The sequence below is a fragment of the Neoarius graeffei genome, chromosome 19, assembly GCF_027579695.1.
Source record: "Neoarius graeffei isolate fNeoGra1 chromosome 19, fNeoGra1.pri, whole genome shotgun sequence".
NCBI lineage: Eukaryota > Metazoa > Chordata > Actinopteri > Siluriformes > Ariidae > Neoarius > Neoarius graeffei.
In genome coordinates, this window is record NC_083587.1 from 20306776 (window position 1) to 20321107 (window position 14332).

The 14332-nt window shown below is 39.8% G+C and overlaps 1 protein-coding gene across 4 annotated transcripts; it reads left to right on the forward strand.

Annotated features, from left to right (window-relative positions):
• Window positions 1-2199: 2199 nt before the first annotated feature.
• naa50 (N-alpha-acetyltransferase 50, NatE catalytic subunit) lies at window positions 2200-9934 on the forward strand. 4 transcript variants are annotated; one of them, XM_060899823.1, is made up of 5 exons: window positions 2200-2381; window positions 5420-5556; window positions 6112-6231; window positions 6455-6521; window positions 8116-9934. In XM_060899823.1, exons 1-5 carry the CDS (start codon window positions 2374-2376, stop codon window positions 8291-8293), a joined length of 510 nt encoding a protein of 169 aa, XP_060755806.1. In that variant the 5' UTR covers window positions 2200-2373; the 3' UTR covers window positions 8294-9934. The 4 variants fall into 4 exon arrangements, with proteins under 4 accessions (XP_060755806.1, XP_060755807.1, XP_060755804.1 ...); XM_060899824.1 differs by having other exon boundaries at window positions 5423-5556; XM_060899821.1 differs by lacking the exon at window positions 2200-2381 and adding an exon at window positions 3743-4469.
• Window positions 9935-14332: the final 4398 nt, after the last annotated feature.

A 14332-nucleotide genomic window follows, 5' to 3' on the forward strand; every position in this document is an offset into this window, starting at 1 on the left:
ACAGGATAAAGTGGCTAGAGATGATGAGAGATAATTCACTGTCATTTTAGACACAAACAATTAAATTTTGATGCTTTTTCTTTTTCTTTTTAAGACTACGCAGTGTTTAGAAAATGGGGTAACCTTGGATTGCGGTCTTCAAGATCATATCTTCTGATGAGAAGCATGTCTTCCTTGTCTGTGTTGTTTGCACCTGGATGTGGTCTAGAACTGGACACATGGAGGACTGGTGTATTATCCTGCACAATGCAGTTTCTGAATGAATGCATCTGCAAAACTCATCTTGCATAGACATGAATGATTTCATTTTCCAATGCATCGTTTAGAATTCTGATAAAAGTTGCATTTGTTTGTCACTTTGTTTGCCAAGTTGTATTTCTCATTGCATTTGTTTATCACATTAAAGGTTACCCCATTTTCTAAGCACTGCGTGGTCTTAAAAAGAAAAAGCATCAAAATTTAATTGTTTGTGTCTAAAACGACAGTAAATTTTATGGCCAATAAATACTGTTAAGACATGATTGTGAGAATGAAGTGAAAATGGCAAATAACACGAGAAAATAATCCTGTTTGAACAACTGTCCAAAATAGAAAGGAAGTACTGTACAGCCTTTTTGAGTGATTGATTATAGAAGAAATATACGAAAGAGAAAGATAAGAGAAAAACTGAAATAATATCCGTAAAAATAATTACAGTAGTAAAAGAGCCGTTCAAAAAAAAAATCAGAGCCTGGACTGGAAAAGAAAAAAAAAACAATAACAGTGAAGGGGAGCGTTATAAAGATATGTAAGGAATGTGGGTAAAGTTGAGAAAATAAGAGGAGATAGTAAAAAGGCAAAAAAAAGTCAGGAGATACTTTTCTTCTTTTGCAGGAGTAAATACCGATATATACTTACTCCTGCTCTCACTATTTAATATATCTCACGGTATTTACAGGAGTAAATACCGATATGTATTTACTCCTGCTCTAGTGATAGCAGGAGTAAATACAGATATACACAGTGCCCTCTAGTGATAGCAGGAGTAAATACACACCGCCCTCGAATGATAGCAAAAGTAAATACGGATATACACAGCGCCCTCTAGTGAGAGTAAATACAGATATGCACAGCGCCCTCTAGTGAGAGCAGGAGTAAATACAGATATACACAGCGCTCTCCAGTGTGAGCAGGAGAAAATACAGATATACACAGCGCCCTCTAGTGATAGCAGGAGTAAATACAGATATACACAGCGCTCTCCAGTGTGAGCAGAAAATACAGATATACACAGCGCCCTCTAGTGAGAGCAGGAGTAAATACAGATATTTACTCTCTCCAGTGTGAGCAGGAGAAAATACAGATATACACAGCGCCCTCTAGTGAAAGCAGGAGTAAATACAGATATACACAGCGCTCTCCAGTGTGAGCAGGAGAAAATACAGATATACACAGCGCCCTCTAGTGAGAGCAGGAGTAAATACAGATATACACAGCGCTCTCCAGTGTGAGCGAGCGTAAATACAGACATACGGCACGCCTTCTACTCTGTGTATACAGGTTCAAACTGCTAAAAAATTATGTATAAAATATTACAAACGTACATTAAAGTATATATAGGGAAGCATATCGAAGAAAAAAGAAAATATAATTACACACACAAAATAGTCATTTTTCTCAAACTATTCTTGTAAAAATGCAACAACTTTCAATTTTAGTAAATAGGTCAGATCAAAATTATGTTATTGCTCTTTCGTTGTAGGTTTTCATGCAGGATTAAACCAAATTACTTGGTATCCACACTCAACCTTGAGTGTTTTAATATTTCTTAGTTCAAGCCTATAACAAGTCACATCAATGAGGAAGAAAACCACAGGAGTACACAGAAATACACTGAGTTGTAAAATTCCTTAAGTTATTTTCAAGAGACAGAAAGACAGTAAGGACTTTTAATTTGTACATTAAAAGCAACTGGCGTCATTTCCTGTGCCCATTAAACGTCTTTGCTTGCTGCGCCTCAGAGCTGTGTTATTTCTCCTAATCGTTTTCATTAAGCCCCGCCTCTTACGCTGGGATTGGTTAGTAAGTCATACCGCAAGAACTCTTCAGCTTTTGACCAATAGAAGCTCAGGAAGCAAGACGCATTCAACCAATCGTATCAGAGGAGGCGGAGTTTTCCAGAATATGAGTGTAAAAGAAAAAAACCACACTGGTGAGAGAATTGACAGCAGCAGCAGTAGCGTTTGCTAGTCTGTTAGCTACATACATGTGGAGGGAACAGCAGCGAGAGTTGCTCGCAGCCCAAAGTTAGGACAAATTTCTCTTTCTTTTGTATTGGGACAACATTAGGACGACCTCGGGTATTTTTTAAACCACAAATAAGTTGAGATAAAGATGAAAGGGTGAGTAACGGCGTGTGGATTTATCCACCAGAAGCCATCACAGAAAAAAGTTTTTCCCCCTTCGTCTCTTTTTTCAGTAGGGGAGGGCGGGGGAGTTGCTAGCCATGCTAATGTTAATGCTAACGCTAATGCTAACTTACCTGCGAAAGAATTTGCCGAGATTCCCGAGAGCGCTAACTCCAGCTCAGTTTAAACCCGGACCTGCTGTCAGACCGAACACCGATCTGTTAAAGTCACATAGATAAACAACTTGCACTTAAATATAAGTCTGAGGTCGTACAGTCTTAAAGTTAGCTTAGCTTAGTGTCGAAAGTAAGTGTGAAAAATGTTGAGTCAGACTGTGAAAAGCTAGCAGCTAACATGGTTAGCATGGAACATTCACTAAGCGTGGCAGTTGTTTAGCAGTGATTTTAGATTCCACAGAGGTTTAAGTGTGTTTTTATTATGACGAATAATAAACAGTTCGTGCGAAAATAGCTAGCACATAATAAGGGAGCTAACGTAGCTCAGATAGTTAGCCATGAAGCTAACACTGAACACTCATATTTTGGTCAGTGATACTAGAAAGCAGTGTGGGTTAAATGGGTAACTGGGAAGTTAGAAAACTAAATTAATATTTTTAACGAGGGATGGACTTCTAAAACTCATTGACACAAATCTGTAAAAGAGAAATGTGACATTTAGTGAGCTGCTCACTGAAATCAATAAGAACGGTGTTGGTAATATTTATTGGTGTGAAACTGCTTTCACTGTGAGTGTACACCTGAAGAGAAAAGGGCGTGTCTTTTTCAGTGTCAAGTTAAACAAAAGCACATCTCTCTTCTGATTGGCTGTGACTCCTCCTAGAGCTCATTTGTTTTTAGGTTATTCAGTGTTTATGCAAATTTGCACCAGTTGCTTTGGGATAACTAGCTTAACCAAAGCTGTTTCTTTACGCTTTCAGTTCCAGTGATCTTTTAAAGGAACAGTCCACCGTACTTCCATAATGAAATATGTTCTTCTCTGAATTGAGACGAGCTGATCCGTACCTCTCCGAGCTTTGCGCGACCTCCCAGTCACTCAGGAGTGAAGGTATCAATGCGCTGCCGAAGCGCGCAGAAGGTGTTAGTACGCCTGTCATTATAGTGCGGACTTTCCATAGCATAGAAAATCGCCACGTTTCAATTTGTGTAACTGAACTTTGTTTCATGTCACTGGTCATATAAACCTATGTAAACAGGAAAAACGCGGAAGAGTTTGGTCGCATCTAACTACAGCCCCAAAAAATACCGTTGGCCATGCTGAGCCTAGCTACATTGCTAACAGGAGTGACAGCGCGTCTGACTGACTGGGAGGTCGCGCAAAGCTCGGAGAGGTACGGAGCAGCTCGTCTCAATTCAGATAAGAGCATATTTCATTATGGAAGTACGGTGGACTGTTCCTTTAAGACTCTTTCGTGCTGTACTGATACCAATAAAATTGTGACCAAACTCTCTAGCAGGCTGTGCGATAATACGGTCTCTCTGTACAGTTTTATAATGAAGATCCTCTAACAATAGACCTGCTTATTTGTAGCTGTTCATTATGTTCTCCTATTGGTGCCATTTAGATTATCATTGTAGCAGTGCTCATGCTCTGAGCCATGCTAGTTTATGCGGATAAAGCATACTTTATATGACAAGTTTGCAGTCGTCATCTTTTTTTTTTCTATCATGATCCATATATTTGATTTGGTTGAGGTTTTACACCGGATGCCCTTCCTGGCACAACCCTCCCCAACCTATCCAGGCTTGGGAGTGGCACCAAGTATGCGCTGGCATGTACAACCCCATTGCCTGGGTATTTTAACTAACCTGCATGTCTTTAAACTTTGGGAGGATACTGGAGCACCCAGAGGAAACCCACACAAACACGGGGAGAACGTGCAAACTCAACACAGAAAGGCCCCCATCGGTCATGAGGTTCGAATCTCGGAACCTTCTTGCTGTGAGGCAACAATGCTAACCACTACGCCACCATGCCGCCTTGCAGTTGCAGGTTGTTAAAGTTCTTTGGATGCAAGTTAAGAAGACGTAGAATTGCTGTGTCTGAAGACAAAGTTCAGGCAAGGTGCGAGCGCTGCTACAAGGATTGTGCAAAACCCACAAGAAAGCTACACATGCCAGCTGTGATGGCCAAACAGAAATGAAACATGCTGATGGACAGAAAAAAAAAGTTCCCTTAATATGTCAAGCTCACTTTGAGTAATTTTTGTGTTTGCACAACTGTTTTCTGCACGAGCAGACTCCTCAATACATGATGTAAAGCAGGGCGTAGAAACTTTTTTTTTTTTTTTCTTTAAACACCAGTCTTTCATAGAGGATCGTCAGCATACCACTGATCTTAAGTAGAAAGAACGTGCTATTGCTCAGAATTCTGGCAAGATATTAGGATCTCAGATAGCGTGAATAATAATCCTAAACACTTAGATCACAGCTTCAGGAAGGCAAGACTGGTGTCTGCTGGTTCAGTCTTGCATAAAGACTGATGGAACTGTGGTTATAAAACGCCAGCATGGCTGTAGGTTTCCATTTGGTCGAAGCAGGAGCCACACCTGACTCCATGTGTTTAATCATTGGATCTTCGTCTTTATTTGACTTGCGTTTGGCTCCTGTGTGTGTGAAATGAAATCCTGCGGATACACCGGTTTATTCATAGAAGGTTTTGTTTCTCGGGGTTTGAGAAAGTGGTACTTGTCCGTCTTTACCCCCAGCTATAGCAGTGACATCAAGCCGCAGCTGTGTCATTTTAACATGCACTCACCCTATAAATACTGCTGTCATTCTCCAACTGGTGTCAAGTGAAGGCAACAAAATAAACTTGATGCCTACGATGAAGCAATTCTTGGTTTTATTGGGCAGCTGACCTAAAGTAAATAAATAACCCAATAAATCACATTCAAATATTGTCTAAGGGAGTTTTGGTGCTCCAGTTCTTTTGAAGCATTGTCTTCAAGTTCAGTAATGTTGTTCTGTAATGACGAGTAAACAACCCCGTTGAGCATTCTGCTTTTGTTCCAGTAGCCGGATCGAGCTGGGGGACGTCACCCCCCACAACATTAAACAGCTGAAGCGTCTCAACCAAGTCATCTTCCCGGTCAGTTACAACGACAAGTTCTACAAAGATGTGCTGGAAGTAGGAGAGCTCGCTAAGCTAGGTAAGGCGCTGAGCTAACATGTCGCAGACATGTTTAGATTTTTCTAATGAGTCCATATCTACTGCATTTGTAGTGTAAGTGGGATTATTACAAACAAGGATTATGACGCATTTCTCTGTACTGGGAAAAGGACTCCAGACTCAGTTTTAAGACGTTTCTGAGAGTGTGAGATTCAAAACCACAGCTCTTACACTAATTACTTATACCTTGTTTACACCTGACCATTTTTGTGTCTCTTTTTCTCCCCCAATTTTCTCTGGTCAGAAAGAATGAAAGCCCAAAGCTGTTACACATTAGTAAGCGATATGCACCATTTAAAAAAAAAAAAAGCATAACGTCATTAGTTAATAAATGAAAAATTGTAATTGTTGGTAATAAAACGCTTTAAGACGTGATGTTAGGGGAAAATAATCAACTTTGAGAAGGTTACAGTGATGACACTTCATCACACACATCTCCCAGTTGTTGATTATTTTCCTTTAACTAAATGTTTTATACTTACACAGTTGCTTTTGGATCAGATTTGCCATCAGTCACGTGTCTGTTATCGTGCAGCGTACTTCAATGACATTGCCGTGGGAGCCGTGTGCTGTCGGGTGGATCACTCCCAGAACCAGAAGAGATTGTATATCATGACACTTGGTTGCCTCGCACCCTACCGCAGACTGGGCATAGGTACAGTATTTTTTACACAAAGCAGAGCAGGAATGGACTTTAAAAGCCATGAGTCATAGGAGGAGTCATTATATTTCTGAGAAGTAGATTTTTATTATTATTATTATCTTGTTTTTAATGAAATACAATTCATCAGGTAATATTCAAAGGAAAATTTTCAATGTTGTGTTTTAGATTGTGCCTTGAAGTGGTGAAATTTCTAAACTGTCTTGTTTGTTCAAAGGAACAAAGATGCTGAACCATGTGCTGAACATCTGTGAGAAGGATGGCACGTTTGACAACATTTACCTGTAAGTTATGATGCAAAACAATCATTATTTTCTTATAAAGACAAAGTCAAGGTTATTATTCACCGATATTCACTGAGCTTGAGGTGATTTATTTTTAAAAGTTCCTATTTGAAAGAAAAAATCATTTCAAAAGCTGCATGCAAATGTAATAACAGCGCGGCGCAGACTTGGCACTTATCTGTGCCGACTCTCATAAAATACTTTGTTTTGAAACCGATAAAATAAATCACAATCCCACCTTACCTTTTGAATAGTTTTAGAACAAACTTCGTAGCATCTTTAGTGTTTTTAGGAACAGCGTTTTCTTTCATAATTTGTATATCTTCCTCACTTACGGTGACGAAGCGGTTGGCCGCCATTTTGCCGAGTCGCTTGAGGTGATTATTGAGAAATTCAGACTATCAGCGCATGCGATTTCCTATAATCACCTCTGTATTTATATTAATGGCATGTTCATGTGCTATGGGAATTATGGTAAATACCAAACGCCGACATGGAAAGCACACATGAACGCCCCCTCTTGTGGTATTTTCCACTGGGCAACTCGTAGAAAATTTTGATACACGAGTTGCCGAGATGAGATGAACTTTAACCTTCCGACATGGCGGCGAGCGTGGCATTCAACGTGTTCAGAAAATCTCTACTTGTCATGATCAGGAAATATTCAGCATTATTTACCTTTTGATAACTCATATTCCTGCTGCAGCTGATGAACAAGGCAATCTATAATTGCTTTAGCCAAATAACAGGCCTGATTCTGAATCTGGTCCACCATCTTTAATTTGTCAACAACAACAAAAGCATGTGAACACAACACACTGGTAAATACCACTTCCCAACTGGAAAATACCATCTTCCCATAGCACATGAACGCAGCATAATTCTTACTTAATGACAGTATGTGGACTTGAGTGGGCGTGACCTCCGGAATTTGGTGTAAAACCTAATGATCCATATTAGATCAAACCTGTGCACGTGTCATTTGCACATGTGCTTCAGTGGAAGTGATAAAACCTTTCTCTGACCTGAGCCGACCTTTTGTACTACAAATGCTTTAGCATGGTTGCTATCATAAATTTGCTTATATTTGAATATTGCAAATTCAAGATTGAGCATTTGTTTCTCAGTCAAGATTATAAAACTTGTTTCCATGCAAACCTGGAAACAAAATCCCAGATTTGTGGTGTGTGAATTTCAGACTTTTGGCCCTCATGGTATAAAACCAGTCTACTCTATAATGTGTACATTTACATTTCACACAGCAGTGGATAAGGGTGTAGTAGCCACAGTTGTTGTCCCTTCTTCATGAGGTTACGTTTTCATTTTCCCATCAAAGTGAGATCTTTCAGGCATCTAAAATCGTCCCTCACAGCCAATTTGATCATTTTTGGAGAGGACATATAAACTTTATTTGCACTTGAGTCATGGCTCTGTGTTGATCACTTAAATACAAAATAAATGTTGATCTGTTGCTGTCTTGTTTGCTGCTGTGGATATAACTTTATATGTACGTAATTTAAAGATCGAGTGATGAACACAATACACACCTCTGTCCAATACTAATCCTTTTTTTCATAATCTTTTTCTTCCTCAGTCACGTGCAGATCAGCAACGAGTCCGCAATTGACTTCTACCAGAAGTTTGGTTTTGAGATCATTGAAACGAAAAAGAACTATTACAAGAGGATAGAGCCAGCAGACGCCCACGTTCTCCAGAAGAGCCTGCGGAGCCCATGTGAGCCCCCAGCAGGAGACCTGCAGAAGGCTGAGTAGGAGCCTGAGCATGCTGGAGAGATGGATCTTGGCCCGTATTCACGAAGTGGAACTGTGACCGATGCCCCAGGGCCTGTAGATACACCACTTTTTTCGGAGGGCAATTTAAAGAGAAAAACGAGTCCATGACAAATTGCTGAATTTTTATTTTTCAAAAATGAAACTCAGTCCCCTTCAGTTTGCATTTTTCCCCCTTTTTTTCTCCCTCCCCTCTCCCGTCCTCCTTTCCTCATTTAGAGTTGAAATTAGACGCAAGGGTTTTTTTCCAGGCAGAATACATAAGTGCTCCAAAAAGCTGCTTACTTGTTACAGAGTAGACACGGTGAAGGTTAACTTTGTAAGCATACTGTTTGCGTTTTGTTTTAAATCATTAATGGCAAGGGGACACGATGTTGTTTGATGATGGTGATAGACCTTATAAAAAACCAGGACTGTTATTTTTGGCGAGAGGTGAGTCTGCCTGGCAGCATTGGACGTCACACAATGGATCGTCTCGGTGACCTCCGGATCTCCCGTCACCTCGCCACCTGAGCCCGGGGACGCAGATGTGTTCGATTTTACAGGCAGAATGCAGGGAAGGAGTATTGTACGTGATGCAGTATCTCTTTATGGTGCAAGGCTCGCCGATATGCCTCGCACAAGATCATCTCGCCCCCTCGAGCCGGTGCGAACATGGTCAAACGGTTTGAGAGTGGGAAATGTGGGTGTGGGAATGTAGGAGTCGACTCCGCTCCAGTTTCCGAATGTCTTTGCTTCTCTGCCCATTATTTAAAGTCCCCTTAATTTTTTGTTAGTTTGTTTGTTTTGCATAATTGCTGGTTAGTTCATGGCTTTTCCTGGGGTGCTGTTGGTGCTTCAGATTGGAGAAAAGACTGTAAGTGCCAGTTATGGAGAGGAGGTGTACTGTTGGTACAGTTACTCCAGAATATGAGACACTTTTAACGTAGCACGTGCCTTTTCTACACACATTCCACGTGCAAGAAATTGGTTTTAATTTATTTTGAGATACAGTTTTCCAAGAACAGACTGATTTCAGAAACGGGGGGGGGGGAGACACAACCACAACATGAAATACACTTTTATTTGTTGATTTAACAAACCACATTTCTGTAAATTCACACTGGCTGTAAGTGTTGACATGGTTAATTTAATAGTCCCTGTGATTATCAAATATTGGGGTGTTGTAAAGGAAAAGTGCAACAGATCATTTTTCTTGAATGGTTAAGTCCAGTCTGAATTTTTGTCCTCCATGTGACAACACAAATTGCATTTCACAATGTTCCTAACTGCTCATTGATCTTAATTTCAGCAGTCTCCTCTTTGGCACACTGGCAGCTAAAAACCTACCCACAACATGTTGCTATCATTTTAGTGATGTACGCACACGCCAAAAAAAAAAAAATCTGTTTTTAATGCACTGTGGGATTGGTGTGGTTTGGTTATAGAGGTTCCTTATGCTGAACTTGGATTTGCAGATCAGACCCCAGGGGAAGCCTTGACACTGCATGCCAAGAGGGATGCGCCCTCTCCATTGTAGTAAAAGCATGTTTTCTTTCTTTCTTTCTTTGGAGAATTTTGTCTTTTCTGGAGCTCTATATTGTAAAACTTTTAAAACTTCTAAATAAAATACTATTTGCATTATTTGCCAGAACATGCTCTTATCATGCTGCGCAAAATACAAAGATGTGTGGGCAATACGATGATACAAAATCAAGATCGTGATAAATGTCAGGAGCATTTCTTTTTATAACATTTTTTTTAATACCAGTCTTGATTTGAAGCACTTTTTTTTTATTGCTTTGGAGCTTTAAAATTGTAGAATATGAATATTTTGGTGTGTTTCTTTCTTTTTTGTCCTCTTCCTCAGTTTAAGCTTTTATTTCTGTAGACAGTATAAAAGTATGTTGTAGTACACATCGTGTATCAGCTGCATCGTATCATGATATGACTTTTTTTGACACATCACCCACCCCTTTATTTTTGGATTTAATTTTGTTTGAGATAAAGGCAAATCTGCAGTTTTTCCTTTGTATATCTATATTTTAAGTGGCATGCTATTTGGTCGCGGATCCGCGAAAATTCGTGGATTTTAATAAATTTTGAAAATTTTGTGAAATGCCAAAATACTCAAAAATCGGGAGAGGTGTTGACTTGCAGTAAATGTGCAAACGTAATATTTGCTATTTTGCATCCAATTCTGGGTTTTACGGACTGACCTTGACTCCGATTACGCGTGCGTAACGAGGTTCGTGATTGGAAGAAAATGTGTCAAGCGTTAGTAATGTAGCCAGTCGGCGACGTGAATATATTATAGCTCGTTCTTGCTTGTTTACAACCTGGTAACCGCATTTCGAAGTTAGAAAGCGAATATTTTGAACAGTGGCAAAAATCATTGATCGAAAAGAAGAAAAACGAGCAAGGGAAGTTGATAGTGGGTGCAGAATGAAATGTAATTGGGAATGGTGTTCAAAACCATTAAGAGTCGTTTATAACAATAAAGAAACGGACACCACTGCAGGCGAATATTACCGGAAAGTTGACGTTGCTGGTAAATGCAGGCGCGTCTTGTGTGATGCAGAGACTGACTGTGCTGATCGTGGTTGCGTTGCCCTGGTCGACCATATCAAAACAAAAGGACGCGCACGGAAACTGTATGAAAAGCGGCCAGATCATCAACTGCCGAGTAACTTTTTCACTCGTCGCCGGGAAGGTGCACAAAAACAAGATTTGGCATGTGGCATTAGCCCTGTTTACTTACAGGCCTTGGAAAGCCTGCAGCTACACCGTCTAAGCGTCTGACACCGTTTGTGGACAGGAAAGCACACATTGGGGTAAGAAACCACTTTTTGCCAAAGTTTTTGGCATTTTCCTCTTAACTGTCAAACAATGCAAAGAATATAATATATCCTAATTATAGAGAAGTTTCAAATTTAGAATGAAATGCTACTGATTTGACATTTTAGATCTACAACCCCGATTCCAAAAAAGTTGGGACAAAGTACAAATTGTAAATAAAAACGGAATGCAATGATGTGGAAGTTTCAAAATTCCATATTTTATTCAGAATAGAGCATAGATGACATATCAAATGTTTAAACTGAGAAAATGTATCATTTAAAGAGAAAAATTAGGTGATTTTAAATTTCATGACAACACATCTCAAAAAAGTTGGGACAAGGCCATGTTTCCCACTGTGAGACATCCCCTTTTCTCTTTACAACAGTCTGTAAATGTCTGGGGACTGAGGAGACAAGTTGCTCAAGTTTAGGGATAGGAATGTCAACCAATTCTTGTCTAATGTAGGATTCTAGTTGCTCAACTGTCTTAGGTCTTTTTTGTCGTCTCTTCCGTTTTATGATGCGCCAAATGTTTTCTATGGGTGAAAGATCTGGACTGCAGGCTGGCCAGTTCAGTACCCGGACCCTTCTTCTACGCAGCCACGATGCTGTAATTGATGCAGTATGTGGTTTGGCATTGTCATGTTGGAAAATGCAAGGTCTTCCCTGAAAGAGACGTCGTCTGGATGGGAGCATATGTTGCTCTAGAACCTGGATATACCTTTCAGCATTGATGGTGTCTTTCCAGATGTGTAAGCTGCCCATGCCACACGCACTAATGCAACCCCATACCATCAGAGATGCAGGCTTCTGAACTGAGCGCTGATAACAACTTGGGTCATCCTTCTCCTCTTTAGTCTGAATGACACGGCGTCCCTGATTTCCATAAAGAACTTCAAATTTTGATTCGTCTGACCACAGAAGAGTTTTCCACTTTGCCACAGTCCATTTTAAATGAGCCTTGGCCCAGAGAAGACGTCTGCGCTTCTGGATCATGTTTAGATACGGCTTCTTCTTTGAACTATAGAGTTTTAGCTGGCAACGGCGGATGGCACGGTGAATTGTGTTCACAAATAATGTTCTCTGGAAATATTCCTGAGCCCATTTTGTGATTTCCAATACAGAAGCATGCCTGTATGTGATGCAGTGCCGTCTAAGGGCCCGAAGATCACGGGCACCCAGTATGGTTTTCCGGCCTTGACCCTTGCGCACAGAGAGTCTTCCAGATTCTCTGAATCTTTTGATGATATTATGCACTGTAGATGATATGTTCAAACTCTTTGCAATTTTACACTGTCGAACTCCTTTCTGATATTGCTCCACTATTTGTCGGCGCAGAATTAGGGGGATTGGTGATCCTCTTCCCATCTTTACTTCTGAGAGCCGCTGCCACTCCAAGATGCTCTTTTTATACCCAGTCATGTTAATGACCTATTGCCAATTGACCTAATGAGTTGCAATTTGGTCCTCCAGCTGTTCCTTTTTTGTACCTTTAACTTTTCCAGCCTCTTATTGCCCCTGTCCCAACTTTTTTGAGATGTGTTGCTGTCATGAAATTTCAAATGAGCCAATATTTGGCATGAAATTTCAACATGTCTCACTTTCGACATTTGATATGTTGTCTATGTTCTATTGTGAATACAATATCATTTTTTGAGATTTGTAAATTATTGCATTCCGTTTTTATTTACAGTTTGTACTTTGTCCCAACTTTTTTGGAATCGGGGTTGTAGTTTTGAGTTACTTACAATTGCAAAATCATGAAAATACCTCACGAAAGTAATTTTATGCAGATAAAACTTATTAAATATTTAGATCTATTGCAGGCTAAGTTTAATCAAATGTAGTTTCGTGTATATGTGAGTCTTCGTAATACACAATAGAACAGTTAATGAATCTAATAGACTATAGGCCTGTATGCTTTTGCATGAAACTGTTAATGTTGTGGTACATGTTGATATTAGCAGATATGTACTGTGATTTTAACTTCTTTTAAAACTTTTTTTTTTCAGGCTTTAATCTTAGCTATTGCTGCAGAGAAAACTCTGGCCCTGAGTGATGTAGAAGATCTTGTAGCCTTGTGTAAAGAAGCAGCTAAAGATAAAAAAGCCTTGGATGCACTTCACATGGCAAGAAGTAGTGCAACTTGCAAGCTGATTCATGGACTGGGGAAAACTTTGAAAGACTGTTCCACCCAAGAAAAAGCATGCTGCCAACTTAGGATGTGTAATTTTCCAGCAATATAATAAAGTTATGAGCTATGAAGTAATGTACATTGTGTTTTTGTATTAACTAATTTCCAAAAAATGCTATCCTGTTTCAGTAATATTTACTGAAAATAAACTTATTAAAAATGGTAATGATGTTTGATAAGTTTTAGTAGCCCTCAGAGGAGTGGAGCCAGTCAGATGAAATACCCCTCAGTGGTCATGAGATTTCTTGAAAGCGTGAAAAATTATGTTCTTGTAATTTGAAAGTTTGCATGCATTTTATTCTAAAAGTTTCTCAAGTTTTAAAATATGTACTATGAATTCTGTGAAAAGGTCCTGGCTGCGGGGGGCCTTTGGCCCCCAGACCCCCCAGCGGGGCGTTGCCCCTGCACCCCAGTGGGGGCGTAACCTGCCCCCACACCCCCGGCTTGACATTCACTTTTTTTTTTTAGATATCCCCAGTGGCATGCCTAAGCATTTATTCACCTTTTTTTGTCGCCTCATAGTTTATTATTATTAATTTTACATTAACAATCACCTGGAAAAGAAAAGGTGCACCTATATTAAAACACAATTTTAGGGAAAGCCACGCCCCTAAGCTCTAAGGTATCTTCTTGCTCGTTATTGGTTCCTTGGATGTGATTGGTGGATGTTTTAATCCGTTCCACCTCCCAAAGTTTATTATTTTAGGAAAAAGCCACGCCCCTTGGTTATCGTCCTGCTCGCTATTATCAAGATCAAATCAGCTCCTTCAATGTGATTGATCGAGGTTTCATTCCGTCCCGCCCACCAACGTGATGTGATTGATAGATGTTTCGTTCCGTCCCGCCCACCAACGTTTGTTAAGATTTTTTTTAATTACCACAGAGTTTATTAATTAATATCATATTAATAGGCAATCAAGTGGAAAACATGTTCATAACTGCACACGATTTTAGAAGCCACGCCCCCTAAATACAGCCACGCGATATTCCTGCTCATTATTGGTCAAT